This window comes from Schistocerca serialis, chromosome 2, assembly GCF_023864345.2.
Source record: "Schistocerca serialis cubense isolate TAMUIC-IGC-003099 chromosome 2, iqSchSeri2.2, whole genome shotgun sequence".
NCBI classification, from domain to species: domain Eukaryota; kingdom Metazoa; phylum Arthropoda; class Insecta; order Orthoptera; family Acrididae; genus Schistocerca; species Schistocerca serialis.
Genome location: NC_064639.1, coordinates 198,745,681 through 198,759,521, shown reverse-complemented (window position 1 = coordinate 198,759,521; position 13,841 = coordinate 198,745,681). Strand labels below are relative to the sequence as shown.

At 41.4% G+C, this 13,841-nt stretch overlaps 1 protein-coding gene across 2 annotated transcripts in view; it reads right to left on the bottom strand.

Annotated features, from left to right (window-relative positions):
* LOC126456936 (uncharacterized) overlaps positions 1-13,841 on the bottom strand; it is a 144,339-nt gene that overhangs the window by 13,182 nt on the left and 117,316 nt on the right. For both annotated transcript variants that reach the window (XM_050092872.1, XM_050092873.1), the window contains exons 16-17: positions 13,440-13,538; positions 1,454-1,577 (exon numbers count right to left, since the gene is read on the bottom strand). In XM_050092872.1, coding sequence (XP_049948829.1) covers positions 1,454-1,577; positions 13,440-13,538 — 223 coding nt within the window. The remainder of the gene's footprint in view (positions 1-1,453; positions 1,578-13,439; positions 13,539-13,841) is intronic.

Genomic DNA, 13,841 nt, shown 5'->3' with positions numbered 1-13,841 from the left:
TGTGTGTGTGTGTGTGTGTGTGTGTGTGTTGTGTTGTTGGCCGAAAGCTGATTTTTCGGCAGTCTTTTTGTTGAGCCTGTCTGCGACTCAGCATCTCTGGTTAGTATCCACTATCCTTTTCATAGCAGAATTACATTAATGAAGACATCCAACATTTACTTCACCCTGCAGATACGAGGTGTGTTTTCTAAGTATGAGGGTGTTCAGTATGTAATGCAACAGGATTTTTTCTGAAAACAGGTTGGTTTTATTCAAGATTCCAATACGCCCCATTACTCCCCATTCTTTTGAAAAAAAAAAAAAAACTTATTTTCCAACATAATCTCCATTCAATGTGATGGTCTTATGTGGTGGGAGGGTCTGTAGGCCTGCATGGTGCCACTCCACTAATCCACGTCAGAGCCAACCTCTTGCTGCATCAGTAACTCCCCATCATTCACAAACTTTTTCTACAGAGTGCATCCTTCATTGGGCTAAACAGATGGAAGTCAAAAGATGTGACATCCAGGTTGTAGGGTGGAACGAGGTAGAACAGTACATTTTTGCTGCAATGATAAAAGATGGCTCACCATCGTTGCCATGAGTCTGCAGGCATTCTGCAAGTGCATACGAATATCTGTGGTGCCTGATTTTTCACAAAAAGAGACTCAATGCCATCTCCCCGCTTGGAATGCACCTCCTTTACATAAGCTATTCCAAAGACTAATATAGTGCCGCCACCTGTTGAGATTCATGAAACTATAGGGACTCAAGCACGATGTCCCACAACAAATTCCACATTTTTTCATCTGAAATTGGCCGAGGAAATAAGTACCATTTTGAAATAAAAATAATACAAGTACATTTTCCTTTTATTTTTACCTGAAAGCCTGCATTTAATTTTTTTTACTCAATTTCCACCAATATTTGGGGTGTTTATGTTTGTCTGGGAGTATCTGAAATGCCTCCTCTGAGAATCCAGCTGACACTCAAATCCTCACTGTGATTCGTTTTCTTAGTGCTAACTGTGTGGAAGCGGCTGAAGTTCATCATCAAACCACATGAAGGAAGAAGAAGAAGAAGAAGATGATGATGAAGGAAAAAAAAGAAAGAAACGAGTGATGAGATGTTACCAAAATGGGCGAGAGCTTTTAAAGGTGGTACGAATGTGCAAGATGATGATGGAACTGGGTGACCTTCAGTCATTACTGATGATTTGGTGCAGAAAGTTGAAAAAGTGAGAGAGATCAGATTTTTCACAATTTCGACATTATGTGATAAGTTTCCTCAAGTGTTAAGAAGTAATGTTGTGTCAAGGTTCTGTCTCTTTCTTTATTGTTTCTGCTTCATTTTTAGTATAATAGTGAATACAATTATATCAGCAACACATTTATTTTATTTCAATATGAACAAATAAAACAGTGCACACAGACAGTTAAACTTATCAATTTGCTCCTCAGGCTAAAACACCAACCTGATTCAGAACTGTCATCCTGTTCGACTACAGGCTCTTGCTCCTCTTCTTCCTCCCTTTCATCTTCATTTATGACAAATTCTTCTTCACTCTCGACCAGTCTGCGACTTCTCTTTATCACCTCCTTGAAATGAAACAAACATAAAAAATCACAAATGCTTGGCATTAGATCAACAGTGGTGGAAAAAAGATATAATTATGGTGTAATTGTTTCTCAATGAAGAAATCAGAATAACTTACTATTACTTTTGAAACATCACAGCCACGCCTATATATTCTTCCTTACCATCTGAAAGCTAAAATTCATATACATTTTTTGTTTATGCTTGTGTCAGCTATACGTGGGTTATTACTGTTTCATCAAATAGTAAACAGGCAACTACCTCTTGCACATTCAGTGTTACCTTTATTTTAAATACTATTCCTAATTCAAGGGTAATTATGTGTAATGGTGCTGCTGAAGTGTAATTAGAAATAATAGAAATGTTATCTGACTTGTTAAGAAAAGTTCAAGTTATTAAGTAATTTATATAGTGGCATTTATGCCTTGGGGTATGTGACATTTACACATTTGAGACCTCATTTTATTATACAATATATGAAGCCTCATGTTATTGTACATTAGCAGGCAGTCAAGAAAGGTAAACCTACCCATCCCACAAAGTGACAGATGATCGTGAAGCATGGGAATAGTGGTGTGAGTAGAAGCAATGTTGTGCTGGAGAATATAGAGGGATAACAGTGAGTCAGCTGCTGGGTATGGTGCCAAGTACGTAACTTTGATTATATATATATTTACTGTTTACTATTCCTACGCGGTTCTAAAGATACTGAAGATCTTATCCACATTGACAACATTTCAATCATTCTAAATTGAAGTTCCAAGCTTAATCAAAGTTTTCAGTTAATGTTGTTAATCACTGGCGGACTGAAACGACCAATCACAAGAGCACCCCAAGTGGGCAGACGCAAAACCACATAGCTCACTTGTTAGTCTAGAATAAACTCACAGGCAGATACCATGTTGTTACTACAAGTGACTATTTAATATTAACAAAGGTGAACTAAAATTTAAACCAGCCTCAGGAAACATTTGTGTATGATCTCGTACGGCCATCAAAATCGTGTGGAGATAATTTTGTCAACTTTGATAAATGACAATTAGAATCCATGAGCTTTGATGCTGAAACTGATGATAGAATGACTCTCAAACAGTTGCTGATTATAAAGACTGTTTTTCCCAATTATGAAATTGAGAGAATAAAATTGGCATTCCTTTATTTTGAGACTTTTACTGTAGTGACAGTTAGATATTCCATTAACCACTGTTCAATGCATGCATGTTATTGTCTATGGCCAGCAGATAAGAAAGTCCATGGGGACACTTGACCACTGTCTCTGGCTACTGTGGCTGAACTGCAAGCAACTGCACCTGACAGGAGAAGCAAACTGGGTGGCAGGGTAAGGAGGAGGCTGGGGTGGGAAAGGAAAGGATAGGAAGGTAGGGGTGGAGCAGGGTGTAATGCTGCTCGTGAGAACATGCAGGGATGTGGTGGGGACAGGGTAGGGCCTCTAGATGCAGTCAGGAGGTTTGTGGGGAAGGGGAAGGGGGGGGGGGGGGGAGTGGAAAAGGAGGGAAGCAGAGAAAGGGGGGGGGGAGAGAAGCTATTGTGTGTGTTGGTGGAATAAAAGGCTGTGTTGTTCTGTAGTGCTGAAGTGGGAGCATGGAAGGGGACAGATAGTTGAAGGACAGTGACTAGCGAAGGTTGATGGCCTGGGGAGGAGGGAGGAAATTTTACGGGATTGTAGGATATACTGCAGGGAGAGTTCCGACCTGTACATTTCCAAAAAGATGGTGTTGATAGGGAGGATCCAGATGGCACAGACTGTGAAGCAGCCACTGAAGTGAATCATGTTTTGGGCACCATATTCAGCAACTGGGTGGTCCAGCTGTCTCAGGGTGTATAAGTTGACAAAAAAAGAAAATGCCTGGATTTTTCCCAGATCTCCTGGTTAAAAACGTACTTTTTCCATTGTGAAAATACACTTCTTCCAAGTTGAAAATACACTTTTTACACGATAAGTGACAGTGTACTTTTCCTCGGAGCTGTAAAATTCTCAATGCTTTGAACTGGGTTTTGGAAAGACCTTTGATGCGCAGCAACATGTACGCTGCATCTTCATATTACAATAGGGTGCATATTTTCGAATTATGAAAGTATAAATTCGAATTCCGCCAAACACAGTACATTAGTTCCTGAAGCATTGAAAGAGTGTCCAATGCACTATTGAATGACAATCACAGCTCATGTCACATGATATTGACAGCCAATTACAGCAAATATTCAGAGCATAGGACACATGATGTAGTTAGGCAATAGCAACATGACTGTTAAGTAACATGAACACACAAATAGGAAAAGTTAATGGTTTAAATTAATGTACGTAGTGTAGCTACAAGAAAAGCTAAGCTTCCACATACAACACTGGTGTTTTTAGCATGTGTCACACTTTTAGATGTGTCACACTTTTAGATATGTCACACAAATGTGCCAGTAAAATTTTAAACAATGACATTAATGTCTTGTCTTCTGGGCTCAAAATTATTCTAAGTGGCTGGACCTGAGAGTGTTAAGTTTTAAATGAGAGTCAAACACTCTACAATTTAAGAAATGCATTGCACACTCTAACACATAACACAGCTCATCTTACATAAAAGGAAATTTCCTTTGAAAATAATACTTTTTAAAGAACCATTTGCAATATTTTCCCATGACCTCATAGACACGGGATAGCTTCAGCAGCAGAGAGTGCCAGAAAACAGTCGTTACTGCACATGGGCAGCAACGATGATGTAGGAAGCCCACATGTTTATACAAATATAACATTAAGACACCTTACATGATGTCATAAAAGAAATATGACCTCAGAGGATACTACATGAGCATAGGAATTTCACAAACCATACTAAATTGCATAATTCGGCTTAAAGGACACATTCATATGTCCACATGCACAATGAAGTAGGTCCCAACCTGATATTAAGCTTTTCAGTGCGCTTTTTGGTTCTTTATTATGTCATAACGTCATACGTGCCAGAAGATGAAAATGTGCACTTGAAATTCAGTGAAAAATAGTGTGGAATGAAACACTTCATTTCTTATAAATTGACTGCATCTCTGGAAAAGATTAATAAAAGCCTCATTTATTTACAAACCGACAAAAATAACTTCATTGTTGTGCAAGGCGATTAATGCTTGACTGCCAAAAATATGGAAGCAAAATAAAATCAGAAAACTGAAACTAATAACATATTTTAGTCTTTCATAAATATGTGAATGTATTTTAATTCCCGCCGACAGAAATCTGTTTTGTTTTCATTTGACAAATAAAATGTAAATGAAGGGAAAACAGTAAAAATCACTAAACGTATACACGGGTCACTAATCGCCTCCCTCTTGCACGAATCTGGCAGCTTGGGCACGCCAGAAAAACTCTTCTGTGTAGCATGACTGCTTTTTGCTACTGCTGCAGCCACACTTCAAGTACCCAGAAACAGGAGAAGGTACTGCTCATACGCGACTCAAACTGCGCATGTGCATGAGCCTGCTGGCAACTGCTCAAAATGAACTTAATGGGAACAGTTGTGACATCACACTCATCGGAAGCAGTTTGCTGTTATGAACCATTCCATAGTTTTTGTCTTCAAGCCTTTCACACATTTTGCTTTTGGCAGGTGCTTGTGTGTGCTCTGTGTTTCGTTGCTGTAAATGTCGCATTTCCTTTGCAACTTAAGTTTTATTTTGGTTTTATTCTCTCATTTACATTTTATTGCTGCAGTATTATTCTGCTGTAGTGGGATACAGTAAAATTCTTCATTGGACTATCAGTTCTTACCAGTTAAAATTATAAAAATTTAACTGAAGACTAAAACAATGAAAAATTACTGGAATTCTAAAAAAATTCCCGGGTTTTTCCTGGTTTTCTCCTAGATAAAAAAATTCCCAGGTTTTTCAAGGATTTCCTGGTTGTCCCGGAGCGTATCCACCCTTGTCTCTTGGCAACAGTTTGTTGGTGGCCATTCATGCAGAAAGACAGCCTGTTGATTATCATGCCCAAGTAGAATGCAGAACAGCGGTTGCAGCTAAGTTTGTAGACAACATGATTGGTTTCACAGGTAGCCCTGCCTTTGATAGGACAAGTCTTGCATCTAGGTCTATTAAGGGATATGAGCTGCGAGGCGAGGGGTTGGGAGCAGGGCTGGTGCAGGGATGGACAAGGATATTGCATACCTTCGGTGGGAGGTGAATACCACTGTGGGAGATGTGGGAAGGATAGTGAGTAGTATATTCCTAATTTCAGGTAGTTGAAACCCTGGAGGAGAATGTAATTCAGTGCTCTAGTCCTGGATGGTACTGAGTCATGAGGGGAGTGCTCCTTTGTGGCCAGACAGTGGGTATGTGGGAGGTGATAGGTGGCTGAAGAGACAAGGCACAGGAGATCTGTTTCCGTACAAAGACGGGAGGGTAATTGCGGCCAATGAAGGCCTAAGTGAGATCTTTGGCCTATTTTGAGAGGGACTACTTGTCATTACAGATGCAGTAGACTCAGGTGGCTAGTGTATATGGAAGGGAATTCTTAGTAAGGAATGGTAGCAGCTATCAAAATGGAGGTATGGTTAGTAGGTTTGATATGGACAGAGGTATTGATGTAGCCATATTTGAGGTGGACATCAGCATCAAAGAAGGTGGCTTGTTGGATTGAGAAAGATTAGGTGAAGTGAATGTGGGAGAAAGTATTGAGGTTCTGGAGGAATATGGAGGATATCATCAACGAATATGAACCATGTGAGGAGTTTGGGATTCTGGGTAGTTAGGAAGTATTCCTATAGGTGGTCCATGAATAGGATGGCATAGGATGGTGCCATGCAGTTGCTTATTGCTGTACCACCGATCTGTTTGTAGGTGATGCCTTCAGAGATGAAGCAGTTGGGAGTGAGAATATAGTTAGTCATGGCTACCAGGAAGGAGGTTGTAGGTATGCAATCAGCCAGGCATTGGGAAAGGTAGCGTCCAATAGCAACAAGGCTATGGGCATTAGGGACGTTAGTGTAAAGGGAGGTGGCATCAATAGTGGTGGTGGTGGTTAGTTGGTTGGTTGGTTGGTTGGTGAAGGAGACCAGACAACGTGGTCGTCGGTCTCATCGGATTAGGGAAGGAAGTCGGCCGTGCCCTTTCAGAGGAACCATCCCGGCATTTGCCTGGAATGATTTAGGGAAATCACAGAAAACCTAAATCAGGATGGCCAGACGCGGGATTGAACCGTCGTCCTCCCGAATGCGAGGTGGTTAGTGTTTAACGTCCCGTCGACAACGAGGTCATTAGAGACGGAGCGCAAGCTCGGGTTAGGGAAGGATTGGGAAGAAAATCGGTCGTGCCCTTTCAAAGGAACCATCCCGGCATTTGCCTGAAACGATTTAGGGAAATCACGGAAAACCTAAATCAGGATGGCCGGAGACGGGATTGAACCGTCGTCTTCCCGAATGCGAGTCCAGTGTGCTAACCACTGCGCCACCTCGCTCGGTGCATCAACAGTGGTAAGCTGGTCCTGTGTGGTAAAGGAATAGGAACTGTGGAGAGTTGGTGGAGGAAATGCTCAGTGTCTTTGCACAAGAAGGATAGGTTACAGGTAACCACAACAGCAGAGATTCTCTCGTCCTGGATGGTTGGGTTTATAAGACTTTAGGAAGCATTTAGAAGGCAGGAGTGTGGGGAGTGGTAGGGTGAGGAAAGAGAGACATGCAGGGGAGACATTCTGTCATGGGTCTAAGGAGCTGCAGATAGCCTGGATATCCTGCTGTATTTCTTGAACAGAGCTACTGTGGCAGGGTTTGCAGATGGGTGATCTGAAAGTTGGTAGAGTTCTTCTGCCAGGTAATCATTGCAGATCAAAACCATTGTCAGCAGGTAGGATGATAAGGTCAGGATGAGTTTTCAGATGGAGTATTGTGGTTCTTTCTGCAGATGTGTGGTTAGCTTCTATCTTGAGCAAATTGGGGAATTACAGCGACTCAAGGTTTGAAGTTAAGAAATTCTGGAATGCTAAAGGCGTTGATTTGGGGGGCAGTGGGGGGGCAGTTGGATAGCAGAGTGAGCTCAGTCAAGCAGGGTACAACATTGGGTTTAGGTTGAGCCAGACTGGTAGCATTTCTGGCAAAAAGTGTTTCCTCTGTATGGACCGGCAGAATGTCTACATGCTATTCCCCGTAGCCTACCCTCCTACATCAATGACGTCAACCATTTCCTCCACCAACTTTCCACAGTTCCTGTTCTTTTACCACAAGGCACTCTGCTCATCACTAATGATATCACCTCTCTCTACAATAACATTCATAATGCCCATAGCCTTGCTGCTATTGAACACTACCTTTCCCAACACCTGAATGATTCCAAACCCACAACCTCATTCCTGATCACCATGACCAACTATATCCTCACCCACAATTGCTTCGCATTTGAAGGTATCATCTACAATTCAGGATACAGCAAAGGGCATCCATATGACACCATCCTATATCAGCCTACTCATGGGCCAGCTAGAGAAATATTTCCTAACCATGCAGAATCCAAAATCCCACACATTGTTCAGATTCCTTGATGATTTCTTCGTGATCTGGACCAAGGATGAGGACACCCTATCCACACTCTTCCAGAACCTCAACACTTTCTCCCTCATTCGCTTCACCCAGTCCTCCTCAACCCAACAAGCCACCTTCCTGGATGCTGATGTCCACCTCAAAGATGGCTAAATCAGTACCTCTGTCCATTACCCCCACTTCAGCAGCTGGCACACATTCCATAAGAAGAAGACCCTTCCATACACCCTAACCACCCATGGCTATCGCATCCATCCTCCTCCAAATACACCAAGGGTCCCAATGAGTCTTTTACAGTTCGAAATTACCCTCTCAACTTTGTACAGGAACAGATCTCCCAAGTCTTGTCCCTCCAGTCCCCTACCACCTCCCACACTCCCACCATCCGGCCACAAAAGAACACTCCTCTTAGGACTCAGTACCACCCAGGACTAGAGCAACGGAATCACATTCTCCGCCAGGCTTTCGACTTTTCGACTACCTCTCATTATGCTCTGAAAAAGGAATATCCTACCCACTACCCTTCCCACATCTCTCACAGTGGTATTCCACCACCGGCCGCGGTGGCCAAGCGGTTCTAGGCGCTTCAGTCCGGAACCGCGCGACTGCTACGGTTGCAGGTTCGAATCCTGCCTCGGGCATGGTTGTGTGTGATGTCCTTAGGTTAGTTAGGTTTAAGTAGTTCTAAGTTCTAGGGGACTGATGACCTCAAATGTTAAGTCCCATAGTGCTCAGAGCCATTTGAACCATTTTTGGTATTCCACCTCCACTGAACCTACGTAATACCACTGTCCACACCCATTCCACCCCAACTCCCAGCCCCTTGCCTTATGGCTTATATCCCTGTAATAGACCTAGATGCAAGACCTGTCCCATACATCATTCCACTGCCACCTGTGAAACCTGTTGTGTGACCTACAAACTGAGCTGCATTCTACCTGGGCATGATAACCAACAAGCTGTCAGTCTGCATGAATGGCCACCAACAAACTGTGGCCAAGAGACAGCTGGACCACCCAGTTGCTGAACATGCTGCCCAAAACAATGTGCTTGATTTCAATGACTGCTTCACAAACTTTGCCATCTACCGTATTTACTCGAATCTAAGCCGCACTTTTTTTCCTGTTTTTGTAATCCAAAAAACCGCCTGCGGCTTAGAATCGAGTGCAAAGCAAGCAGAAGTTCTGAAAAATGTTAGTAGGTGCCGCCACAACTAACTTCTGCCATCGAATATATGAAGCATGCTTTGTAGACACAAAGATAAATGCTGGCGCCAAAACCTCTGCGTCAATAAATAAATTTTTAAAAAAGGTGGAAGACGAGTTTTTTTTCTCCGTCCTGAGTTTCGACCATTTTCATACATTATCCAACGAAGTAAATACAAATTCTGTATTGTTCATCTTCGAATGCAGCAGAATTTCAATGTACTACGAAAATACGACTGGCAAGACTGTTTGGGATATTTGTCAATATGGCCAACTCTACGTTCTGGATTTTTTCCTACCTGTGAGAAGAGATGGTTGCTAATAGGAACCTGATGAAATGTGAATCACATGCGCTATTCTCTTCACCATACGAATAATACGAATATAAACATTTTGACATGTATTCTTTCGTGTCGTGTTTGCTGCTATCTCATTTAAATCCTGTCTGCCTAATAAACTGCGAAACTAGAGCGAGACAACAGCAAACGCGGAAGAATATACATATCGTGTCATGTTTATATTCGTATTATTTTTATGCCTAATAGTGATACAGTCAGAAATGAAGCACGGCAACTGATTAGATTTTTAAATCTAAGATGACTAATTTCTGTGCAGAATTTGATGTACTAAAGAAGCAGCTGCAAAGATTTTCAAACGGAGAAAAATTTTCGCCTAACTCTCGTTCAGAACATGTTCTATCATACGCAGCCTATTATTTGGTTCTTGTTGATCATTATCAAAGAAAGCAGCAGTGTAAGTAACAACAAATAGCAGTCTCTTGCCATTGTTTCGCTAATGAGACGATTCCTCTTTTTTTTTTTTTTTTTTTTTTTTTTTTTTTAATTGTAAGCGGCGGTAGCACGCACAAAAGCAACCCTTGCCGCGAGCGGCGACAGGCCGTAAACACGCACTATCAGAATGCGACAAACAGTGCATGACACAGTACAGTAATGCATTTTCAGCTTACAGTGGCGTAAACACCTATAACAAAGAAAACGGCAGTTATCAGATCAAAGCAAAATAAGCAATCGATTCAAACCAGACGAAGCACGTGAAAAAGGAAGGGTACCCGTATAAATACTGACGGAGCGCCTGACGCGTAGCAATGGCTACCTGGTAAAGCTTAACTGCTAAGCTTACGACTCGAACTAAACTACTGTAGCTGTATCGTCATTCATTCGACCTAAATTGTGTCTCATATTACAATGGACCAACTTTGTTTCGATTTGGAGGTGCGGCCTAAAACTTTTCTCCCCCCTTGAATTTCGAGTCTCAAATTTCAGGTGCGGCTTAGATTCGGGAATTTTTTTTTCCTTTATTTCGAGTCTCATTTTACAGGTGCGGCTTAGATTCGAGTGCGACTTAGATTCGAGTAAATACAGTAGATCTTCCCTACAAACACCAGCTTTCCTGAATTATGCAGGTTGGAACTTTCCCTGCAATACATCTTGCTTGCATTCCCCCCCCCCCCCCCCCCCCCCCCCCCCCCCGGCCTCTGCCTCTGCTAGTCCCTGTCCTTTGCCCATCTGTCCCCTTCTCTGCTCCCACTCCAGTACTATCCAGCCTTCTACTCCATCAACGCATCCACTAGTCTCTCTCTTTTTCCCTGCTCCTCTACTACTTCTTGTCTCCCCCCCCCCCCCCAAAACCTCCCGACTGCATCAGCAGTCCTACCTTGTCCCCCACCATGTCCCTGCATTCTCCCACAATCATCACTACATGCTCCCCCACCTCTACCATACTATCCCCCCCCACCCCCCACCCTCCCCAAAACCAGCCTCCTCCTTACCCCCATCACCCAGACGGCTTCTTTCATCAGGCATAGTTGCTCGCAATCCAGTCATGAGTGTGTGGGTTATGCTCATCTGAATGTGTGTGTGTTTTCTATCTTAGAAGAAGGCCTTCTGCCAAAAGCTCACATGTATAGCAGTCTTTTGTTTGTGCCTGTCTGAGACTCAACATGTTCTTTATGTGGTGAGTAGCAGTCTATCATTTTCTTAATACTGACACTGTTTCATCATGGACTTTACTTTGTTTGATTATATTTCTGTTGTGTTTGACATTGTTTTGTGATAATTTTAATAACTAATCAGGCTTGTGAAAAATTTTACCAATTCTTTCTTTTGTGGCTTTTACATTATGAGCCGTTCTGGAACAAGTATCTTTATTTTTTCACTTATGGCTTTTTTATTCAGTTTGCTTTTGCCAAATACTGAAGGAACTTTGTGTTCCTAATCTCTGACGTTCTTCTCATACAATTTCATGAGATGGCTGGTTCACCACAATCTACTTCTGGCAATCAATTCCTTTCACTACAAGAGCATAGCATGTGAATTACTTTATTCAGTATTTAATCAAGATTTCTATAACTGGATTTCTTTTGCTATCTTTGTGCAATGTGAAAGATTATTTCTGTCTCTCATGAAATGAACATGAATCCTGATCCATTATAAATAACAATAGGACAAAATAAAACCTGTATTGTTACTTTATGTGGTCAGATAATAGTAATTTGGAATCTGGCCACAACTTGTAGGCACAGGAATAAATTTGTGTAACGTCACTTTCAATCTATACCTCTCGTCCTAGATTTATCATCAATTCAAATTTTTGCGTCTACTGTAATCAGTATAAAAGAATTTTAGAATGATAGACCTCAATATGTTTGAAGGTAAATAACAGTCTTTTACATGCTGTTAATGAACATAATTCCATGCTACCCTATCCTGTGCAAGCTTCTTCATCTCCCAGTACTTACTGCAACCTACATCCTTCTGAATCTGCTTAGTGTATTCATCTCTTAGTCTCCCTCTATGATTTTTACCCTCCACGCTGCCCTCCACTGCTAAATTTGTGATCCCTTGATGCCTCAGAACATGTCCAGCCAACTGGTCCCTTCTTCTTGTCAAGTTGTGCCACAAACTCCTCTTCTCCCCAATTCTATTCAATACCTCCTCATTAGTTATGTGATCTACCCATCTAATATTCAGCATTCTTCTGTAGCACCACATTTTGAAAGCTTCTATTCTCTTCTTGTCTAAACTATTTATCGTCCATGTTTCACTTCCATACATGGCTACACTCCATACAAATACTTTCAGAAACGACTTCCTGACACTTAAATCTATACTCGATGTTAACAAATTTATCTTCTTCAGAAAAGCTTTCCTTGCCATTGCCAGTCTACATTTTATATCTTCTCTACTTCGACCATCATCAGTTATTTTTCTCCACAAATAGCAAAACTCCTTTACTACTTTAAGTGTCTCATTTCCTAATCTAATTCCCTCAGCATCACCTGATTTAATTCGACTACACACCGAGCGAGGTGGCGCAGTGGTTAGACACTGGACTCGCATTCGGGAGGACGACGGTTCAATCCCGCGTCCGGCCATCCTGATTTAGGTTTTCCGTGATTTCCCTAACTCGCTCCAGGCAAATGCCGGGACAGTTCCTTTCAAAGGGCACGGCCGACTTCCTTCCCCGTCCTTCCCTAATCCGATGAGACCGATGACCCCGCTATCTGGTCTCCTTCCTCGAAACAACCAACCAACCAATTTGTCTACATTCCATTATCCTCGTTTTGCTTTTGTCGATGTTCATCTTACATCCTCCTTTCAAGACACTGTCCATTACTTATATCTCCCCTTTTCACTATTTATTAACAATATTATGAATATAATATTTTTACATTCCATCCTGGATTTTCCATTGTTTGACTTTTCAACACTTGGTTACTCTGGTGTCCCTACAGGGGCTTCCACGCTGCTCACTCAAGAACAGAAATGTGAAGACTACCTGCTCACTTTGGAACAAGCAAACCTTTCCTATTAATGTGCTAAAAGTATACTTTCCTGTTACAACACTAGTGACATTTCTCTCTTGCTACACAAAGGACAATGGGCATAAAAGCCAATGTCAGTGTCTTCTTTTTTTTCTACTTCTACTATGGAATCAATGAAATTAGTTAATAATTTCAGCAATTATATATCTGCAGAGGAAGATGCTTTGAAGTCAATAAAATAAATTTGATTATTGTGAATGGCAATGAAGTGAGATCCCTTATTAATGATTAAATTAACGGAGTGACATTCATGTGGTATAAAAACTGAGCAAAGAAAATTACCTCTTCTGTGTCAGAACCAGCAACTTCCTCATAATTGATTTTCTTTCCTCGAGTTCTTCGTGACAGAACTTCATCTTCATCAAGACCTCCAAACTTAATCTGCAAGTGTGTGTGTTTGCATTAGCTTCTATAATTCAAGAATGACATATGGTACCTTGAATTCAAGGTACATTGCAGATTACAAAACAAATATTTTCCCATAACTGGCTACAAAATGATAAAAGGCAGAAAAGCTTAAGTTCTGTCAACCACACCATTTATGCAACTTCTAAATGTAAGTCTTCCAGAATTACAAGCAAGTTTTTCAAGAGTTAATTTGGGAATCAATGGTGGTTTTAAAAATTACTGAATAAATTGTACTCATAAAGATTTCAACATATATAAATGAATTCTCAGAGTAAG